The sequence below is a fragment of the Capsicum annuum genome, chromosome 3 (genome assembly GCF_002878395.1).
Source record: "Capsicum annuum cultivar UCD-10X-F1 chromosome 3, UCD10Xv1.1, whole genome shotgun sequence".
NCBI lineage: Eukaryota > Viridiplantae > Streptophyta > Magnoliopsida > Solanales > Solanaceae > Capsicum > Capsicum annuum.
The window spans coordinates 182,930,109-182,939,213 of NC_061113.1; the positions used below are offsets into that span (position 1 = coordinate 182,930,109).

The window sequence follows — 9,105 nt, forward strand, 5'->3', positions numbered from 1 at the left end:
AAATTTATGGTGGAAGTTCGTTCCGACGAGAGTTTGTAGTCCTAGTCGCTGCACTAAAATAGGTAAAAAGACTCATCTTTTCTTTTATTTTCTCTTCTTTCGTTTCAAATGACTGTGACGTGAACCTCACTGTATTCTTTGTGAGTTTGGATTTGTTTTTTTTTTGTTTGTTTGAAAGAGTTGGTCATAATGAGATTTTGGGATTTGATTGAGTTCTGCCTACATGAGGAGATAAAAATGAGTCTGTTTTTATGTGTTTTGTTGTTTTAAAGATAGATTATTTATGATATGATGCTCATGGAAAGAGTAAACAACTTCTGTTAGCGTGCTAAATGGAATTTGTGTTACTTCTAGTCGGCTAAATCTCCATATTAGTATTTTTGATCGCATAATTTTCTAGCATCCTTATTAGAAAGGAATTGATCTAGGCAGGCTCTTGGTCATACTTGATTTATTTGTTGACCTAGAAATTCGTCAAGAATTTCGAATACGTGAGGTAAAGCGGTATTGAAATACCTATTTTGAAAGTTAGTATTCCCTAAGTTAATAGTCTCGTATTAGGAATTAATCTCATACGGGTGCATTGTAAGCTTATTTTGGGTTGCTCCAGTTTTTGCTAACCTTTTCCCTTTTCCAAAGTTTTATTGAGTTAGCTTATGTTGTTTGGGTTTTCTGATAAATGATGGTATGATCGATAGTACACTAAGGCGTTTCAAGCATCCATGTCACTTTATTTGATGTGATTTATTATGTTTGTGTGGGCGTGTTCTATTCTTCTAAAAGAAAGGTATCATGAATATGTACTAAAACAAGTCGTTTAAAGATTAAATATTTTTAAAATGACATTTGTTATCTTCATGTAACTAAATAGTCTATTCGAATTAAATAACTTTCTTTAAACTCAAGAGACTAAATTTTCTTATAACTTTTAATTTTTCATAATTAATAAGAGTTTTTTAATTGATACTCTCTTAACATTTTTCTAAAGGTATTTTCTACAATATAATTGAATTTTATTTTTATAATAAATAATAATAAGAAAATAATCTCGTAATCTTTTCTTTCTCCACCATAGCAAAATCATTTCCTCTTAAGTACGGAAAGTTACAATTTAGTTCAATTCAAAATTATTTTCTCCTTTGAATAAATAGTTGTCATTTTTCAATGTTTAAATAAATAATTTTAATTTTGAAAAAAAAAATTAAGTCTTTGCGAAAACTAGCCACTTTTAGTTAATCAAATTAGTTCTCTTTGGTAAACCGTTTTAACGGATGCTCCTAAGTGCCTTAAAAACCTTCTTAGGGCGTTAATTAAACCCCTATCCAAAATCTCTAGTTTTAAAGGTTATTTCTGTTTTGAACCTTTGAAACTCTTTTAAACTTTTTCTATAAAAATCAAGTGGCGACTTTGTAAATTTTCTTAAAATTATTTCAAAATTTTCTCAATTTTTTCTTGAAATAGTTTTAAGATCAAAATCATTTTCTCGCCAAAATGAAACCCGAAAGAGATAAAACAATTTGCATTATCAAATATATTCTCAATCTTTAACAAAGTTTGAAAACAAAGAGGCAAAGATATTAATCTTTCCTTTAAGAAACTCAGAACATAAAAATGTGTTGAAGACACATACCTTTTGAATGAATCCCAAGAGTAGGAAATAGATATGGATATTTGGACTTCATGTCCTCCTCCGCTTCCCAAGTAGCTTCTTCCACCTTATGGTTCTGCCAAAGAACCTTCACTAAGGCCACATCCTTGGTTCGCAAATGATGAACCTGCCTATCCAAGATCTCAACCTGGACCTCTTCATAAGACAGAGAATCCGTGAGACCCAATCCTTCCAAAGGAACAACCAAAGAAGGATCATCAATGCACTTCCTCAACATTAAAACATGAAAGACCAGATGAACCAACATATCAAGGATTGAGCTTCCTCTTCTTTCTAAACCGCATTACTCCCTTCATGGGAGATACATTGAGGAAAACCTTATCCCCAACCTCAAACTCTAAGTCTCTATGCTTAATATCCTCATAGGACTTGTGGCGACTTTCGGCAGCTTAAGCCTATCCCGAATCACCTTCACCTTCTCCATAGCCTTGTAAACCAAGTCGGGACCAAACATGTTTGCCTCTCCAACCTCAAACCAACCAATAGAAGTTCTACACCTCCCATCATACAGTGCCTCAAAAGGGGCCTTACCAATACAGGAATGATAGCTATTGCTGTAAGCAAACTCCACCAAAGGTAGATGCTCAACCCAATTGTCACCATAATTAATAACACAACCCGAAGCATATCCTCCAATGTTTGAATAGTTCTCTCTGCTTGCCCATCCGTCTGTAGGTGGAAAGCAGTACTCAGACTCGTCTTAGTCCCCATCCCTATTTGAAAATATCGCTAGAAGTGAGATGTAAACTGTGTGCCACGATCAGAAATAATTGAAATAGGCACCCCATGCACCTTCACAATCTCCTGAAGATACAGCCTCACATAATCCTCCGTTGAGAAGGTAGCTACAATGAAAAAAATTGCGCAAACTTAGTCATCCTATCCACGATTACCCAAATCAAATCATATTGGCATTGTGGGTCCAATAATTATTAAAAATTAATTATAATTTTTTAAAAAAAATTATATAAAAATAGCATTGAGGAAATTACTAAAATATAATTCTAAAATTATTTAAAAAATAAAAACAAAATACTGATTATTTTTAAAATAAAAAATGGGATTAAGGATATAAATTATGAAAAAAATAATTATAAAATTAATTAAAAAATAAAAATAAAAAATAATTATTTTAAAAAATTATAAATTTTTTAAAAATGAAATAAATTATTAAAAAATTATTTAAAAAATAAAAAATTAATTATTAAAATAAATTATAAAACTTTTTAAAATGAAAATAAAAAATGGCATTGAGGATCCAAATTATGAAAAAATAATTATAAAATTATTTGAAAAATAAAAATAAAAAAAATATAAATGTTTTTAAAAAATTAAATAAATTATTAAAAAATTATTTTTTCTAAGAAAATAATTATTAAAAAAATTAAAAAAGGACAATAAAAAATGGCATTGAGGATATAAATTATGAAAAAATAATTATAAAATTATTTTAAAAAAAACTGATTATTTAAAATTAAAAAATCAAATAAATTATTAAAAAATTATTAAAAAATAAAAAATTAATTATTAAGAAAAATTATAAAACTTTTAAAAATGAAAATAAAAAATGGCATTGAGGATCCAAATTATGAAAAAATAATTATAAAATTATTAAAAAAATAAAAATAAAAAATTAATTATTAAAAATAAATTATAAAAATTTTTAAAAGATGAAAATAAAAAACAGAATTATTTTTAAATTCAATTTTATTTTAAAAAAAAAAATATTGGGGCCCTCTAATGCTTTTTGGGGCCTTTAATGTTTAAAAAAAAAATTGTTATTAAAAAATTTTTTGGGCCCTCAATGCACTTGGCATCTTTTTATTCGTAAATTAGTAAAAAAAAAATGTTCCTCACGCGCCTCCCATGTGTGCCACATAGGCCAAAAATGTCCAATTGCAACAAAATTCGGGGGGTTTAGGGGTCTGATAGGAACAAGTCTTAAAGCCCATTTGGATAAGCTAAACAAAAGCGGTTGAATTTAAGTGCTTTTGAAAGTGCTGAACTTATTTTAAAAATAAGCAGTTAAATGTTTGGATAAAAGTGTTGAAACATAAAAAAAGTTATTGATGTGTTTGGTAATAATGCTTTTAAGCACTTTTTTTTGTTAAAATGATTGAAATACCTTTATAGCTGTTAATATTATATAGAGTTGATTATTATTAATTTTTATTGTTAAAATGATTCAAATTAAAATAAATAAATATATATATATATATATATATATATATATATATATATACACACACATTAAAAATATATTTTCATGAATGACTATTAATTTGTGTGCTAAAAATATTTTTTTAAAGAGTTTAAAGTGTTGAATGTTCGTGTTTGAAAAATATTATTATATATTAATAAGGTGTTTTTTTTTAAATCAAAGCGAGGCTAATCAACCCATTTTTTTCACATTTTATATTTCATGATATTATGATTTGCTGGTATTTCACATTTTATATTTCATGATATTATGATTTGCTAGGGACACAAAGGCAATTTACTTGGTCAACTTAAATAAATTATAAGTTCTAAAAAAAAAAAAACTGGTAATTGGGTGCTTCTACATTTTGACTTAAAATAAGCCAAAATCAACTTATTTTAAGCAACTACAAATTTTTCCAAACATCAAACTAAGCAAAAAAGTGCTTATAAGTTGGCAATACCATACACCCACTTAGTTTAGGACTCTAAGTGAATTTTCGCAAAAAGTTTGAGTGCCTATCAATGTCTTTGATTAAGTTTTTTTAACGCACTTTTTTCACAATTGAATGTCCAGCATTTGCAAAGAAATGATGGGAATTTTTTGTTTGAAAAAAAAAAAAAAAGGAGTGAGAATGAGAAAAGCAGTTTAACTTTTTTTTTTTTTTTACATGAAAGAAGGGATGTGTTGACATTTTCGTACAGGAAATTGTAATGAGTAATGACGCAACCCAATATTGGCTTTATATAATGGAGGGTGCTAGTTTAATAGTGTGCTACCACTCTCACCTAACCCAAGTTTAATTAATTTGGAGATCAAACAATAAGAAAAATGACTAGTCGCCACTTCCTCCTTGCTGTTGCTTTCACTTTCTTTCTTTCATCTATTTCTGCAGATTCATCTGTAGGTCCCCCTATCTTCTCTGTTGATTTCATTTAACTTTGATATAATGCTTTTAGATCTCAATCTCTTTGTCACTATTCTGAAATCATATGATTAATTAGCTGATCCTACTTTTAAGATCGATCGAGTTTCATTTTTGGTGTTGACTTTATTATTGTAGCTTTTTGCTTTTTCACATATTCATCATTGATTGCAAATATCATATGTTACTTTTATGATTATCTCCCTTTTTATTGCTTAGATTCATATTGAACTCATGTTTTTACCTGCTCTTTTCATTCTCTAGTTGAAGCATATGATTGAGATCTGAATCTGTACTATTTCCGTAACTTTGAATTATGGATGCGTTTCACATTTTCTCAATCTGTACGCACTTATGTTGCACTCGTATTAATTATTACTACGGCCTTTGTTATTTTAACACTAATTTGAGCTTGTTTATGATAATTTATCTTGATTATCTATCTTATTAATTGTGATGGAAGATACCAACAACGATCTTTGTTACAACTGGATTCCAAAATGAAAAGCGTATCATGTAGTAGACGCATGAACCAAGGATATTTCTTTGTTGTTAGTATTTCTTACAATTTGTATCTCGTTTTAGTTTTAGTTGCTTTGTATCTTGATAGATTACTGTCACATCTTTTTCTTGCAAACAATCTTTTATTTCCTTCCTCGAGAAACTTCTCCACTCGACAAAATTAGGTGTAAGATGTGTGTATATACTATTATTGGTGTAATATATCATAATTATAATAAATTATGATTGAAATAATAAAATCAATAAAAAATAAAGAAAAGAAGACAATCTTCTTCTTGACTGAGATGCGGATAGCTCGCTCTCTGTAGGGAAATTCAAATTCACTGCGGCCTAATCTACACTGATCCAATAATATTAACTTGACTTGTCCCCTTCAAGATACAATAGTCAATCAATAATGAACAATTCAAACAACATCGAATTAGTTGAAGGGTCCAAAACTCCATAAAAATACCTTGCTTCAACATATTAAAACTTTTTTTGTATAGTGAATATAGTTGTAGACTTAAAAATTTTCTCTGTCTCAACTCTTTCTTTCACTGATATAGTTACTCTTTTTCATGTAGTAAATATAGTTGAAAACTTAGAATATTTTCTATGTCTCAACTATCTCTTTCACTACTACACGTAATAACTTATTATCTTATTCTTATTGAGCAACAAAGAAAAAACACCATTATTTATAGGTGAAGTATCCATTCTTGTATTGAATACGATAATCAACTCGCTTGAGAGAACAATTCGATGATGAATGAGGGATAGTAATGTGAGTAGATAAATAGTCTTGATGTTACATAAGTTCCATGAAATTAATGATCATAGAATTTCAAGAAGAGAAAAGACATAAAGTCACCCCTCAACTTGTTCGACTTTTTGAAAACGACACCTAAACTATACGGGCAACTTATTACCCCACGAAAATTACATATACCGTTGTAAATAGACCATTTTGACTAAAATTTTGCCTATGCGTGTAGACACGCATAGGACACGCGTAAATGCATAAAATTTGACTGAAATAATCAATTATAAGATGCCACATGTTATTTATTTCTCAATTATTTTAAAATTCTTTTTTCTCCACTCTAAAAACCCGATTCTCTTCTTCCTCCATTGATATAGCCATTGGCTTATTTTGAAGAAAAAAGTTTGTCCTTCTCAAACTTTTCTCAACAAAATCAACCTTAAAATATCTATTTCTTGATATTTGATTGTTGTGTCTATTTTGACTTTTAATTTTTATTTTTTTGTAGTTGTTACATATCCTCTTAAGAACTATAAAGCACCATTTCAATGGAATTTTGATCTCATCATTACGGCGATTTCGATTTTCAAAATTTTTTCCTACAACCAAAATCGCACCACAATAACACTAACCAAATTCTAGTAATCACCTTCTCCAAAATAAATTTCAATCTCCGCAAAGTCGTAAACCCCCCAAAAAAACACGAACAAAATTAACAATCGATCAACAAATACGTAAATCAATCAAATTATCAAGAAAAAACGAATGTAAAATGTTAGAAAAGAAGAACAAAATTGAAATTGAAAGAATTGAAAGTTTTAGGAATTATATACAAAATTTGAATAAAAAACTGAAGAAGAAAGAGGAGAAAAAATAATAAGAAAAAAGAAAAAAAGTAAAGTACAAAAAATATAAATAAAATATAAAATTAAATAAATTTAACACGTGTAAGATGCTGATTGGTACGTGATTATCCTTTTCTTCTTGCAATTGAGACTGAACGAAAATGTCCTATTTATAGGACTTTAAAATTGTTTAGGGGGTTAATAGATCTCCTGTATAGTTTACGTTTTTTTTTTGAAAATGTCAGACAAGTTGAGGGGTGACTTTATGTCTTTTCACTAATGACCATGAGGGTTATAAAAAAAAAAAAAAATTTCTTTTTTTTATGGTCATATAAGTTACAAAAATTAATAGTAATCTTTTACCATAATTTATACGCACTAACATATGCACAAGTGATTATAATCTCACAAGTCACAAGTGTCACTAATCATCTTTTACCATAAATTATACCCACTAACATATGTGTTTAATATATTATTTTAGTGATAAAATGCATATACACCAACACCTACCATCCACAAAATTCACTTGTGAGATTACAATAAGGGCGGCTCTACCCTTGAAAGTAATAGGCGACCGCCTTAGGTCTCCAAATTTAAGGAGCCTCATTTCATAGAAATAATAGATTATAGATTTTTTCTAAAAAAATATTAAGTACTTATTATTTATAGAAAAATAAATTATTTATATAAAAGAAAAGAATTATTAGAAGTTTGATATATCTCAAGAAAGATTCAATGCATTGATTATATTATTAATTTAAAATATTTATATAATTTTAAAAATAGACTTCAGTACAAAAAAAGTTTAATTTGTTCTCGAAAACTTAAGGTCTCCATTTGATTTTAGCCTTAGGCCACTAATGTGGTTGAGCCGTCCCTAATTACAATTAGCATGTTATTGTTATTTTTTACTACTTTCATCATATATAAATAAGGGACCAAAAAACTAAATTGACCCTTTGAAAGATGATGCCTTACGGATATTTTTGGCGATGCAGGAAGACTGTGTGTATACTCTGTATGTTCGAACTGGATCAATCATAAAAGGTGGAACTGACTCCAAAATCAGCGTTACACTCGGCGATGTTACTGGAAAATCAGTATGGATTCCAGATCTTGAGAAGTGGGGTTTAATGGGCCCGTATTATGATTACTATGAAAGAGGTAATGTGGACATCTTCACTGGTAGAGGCCAATGTCTTAGTCCACCAATTTGCAGGCTTAATGTTACTTCTGATGGTTCTGGAGACCATCATGGATGGTTCTTGGATTTCGTTGAGACCACTTTTACTGGGCCTCACAAGCAATGTAGTCAGAGCATATTCTATGTGGGACAATGGTTGGCTACTGATGCCCCTCCTTATGAGTTATCAGTTTCACTTGATGGCTGTAAAAAGAAGACAGGACTTGTTGAACATGCTAGGCGTTTTGTTGTGAGCAAGCCTACTAGGTCTGCTTCAGAATAAATTGGGCTGTTGAGATTCATCATTGAAGTTTGGTTAATTGAGAACTATTGCGTCTCTTGCAGTTTTATTGATACATGTTTTTGAATGTGTCCACCAGTTATAATGCCACGTTTTCCTCCTCGGTTGAAATAAATTTCTTGTTTGGGCCTTTATTTCTTGTTTGTTTGATTTGTGTCCCATCTTTGACTGATTTGCTCTTTGGTATTTGCAATGATTTAAACTTACGTTGAGAGGGATGTTTAAAGTCCTGAAATACTAACTAAACTAAGGTAGCAGAAAGTCACGAACTTATACTTTGAGTAAGCGCATACAACTAGGGGTGTCCGTTCGGTCGATTCGGTTTGATTGTTTAATATCGGTTTGGTTTATCGATTTTCAGATTGACAAAAATGACATCCGTAACCAAACCGAAATTAGGAGGGTTTTTACAAATTCGGTTCGGTTATTTTGAATTTTTATTTCGATTTTAAATATTAAAGTAGTTAGCCTCTCTTTTTCATAACTGAACATTTAAAATTGATGGGTTTGTTTAGAAAAAATATTTTTTTCAATTCTGTTTTTCATTCTCAAATATAAATAACTATAAATAACTAAACATGGATGAAACGAAATGAAATAATCATAAGTTTAACATAATACATAACGTCATTAATCATTACATATAATATAACCTTGCATAAATAGTCTACAAAACAACACAAAACTCATAAAAATAGTCCATGAAATAACA

General features: G+C 29.2%; 1 protein-coding gene across 1 annotated transcript; it reads left to right on the forward strand.

Moving 5' to 3' along the window:
* Positions 1 to 4,614: 4,614 nt before the first annotated feature.
* On the forward strand, positions 4,615 to 8,527 carry LOC107863525 (PLAT domain-containing protein 3). Its single transcript, XM_016709462.2, has 2 exons — positions 4,615 to 4,772; positions 7,908 to 8,527. The coding sequence occupies exons 1-2, from the start codon at positions 4,701 to 4,703 to the stop codon at positions 8,373 to 8,375; spliced, it is 540 nt and encodes a 179-aa protein (XP_016564948.1). The 5' UTR covers positions 4,615 to 4,700; the 3' UTR covers positions 8,376 to 8,527.
* Positions 8,528 to 9,105: the final 578 nt, after the last annotated feature.

What these genes read in the sequence shown, in the direction of transcription:
- LOC107863525 (XM_016709462.2), top strand. Translation starts at nt 4,701, where the DNA reads ATGACTAGTCGCCACTTCCTCCTTGCTGTTGCTTTCACTTTCTTTCTT. An exon ending in CTATTTCTGCAGATTCATCT is followed by an intron (nt 4,773 to 7,907) that starts GTAGGTCCCCCT and finishes TTGGCGATGCAG; the next exon opens with GAAGACTGTGTGTATACTCT.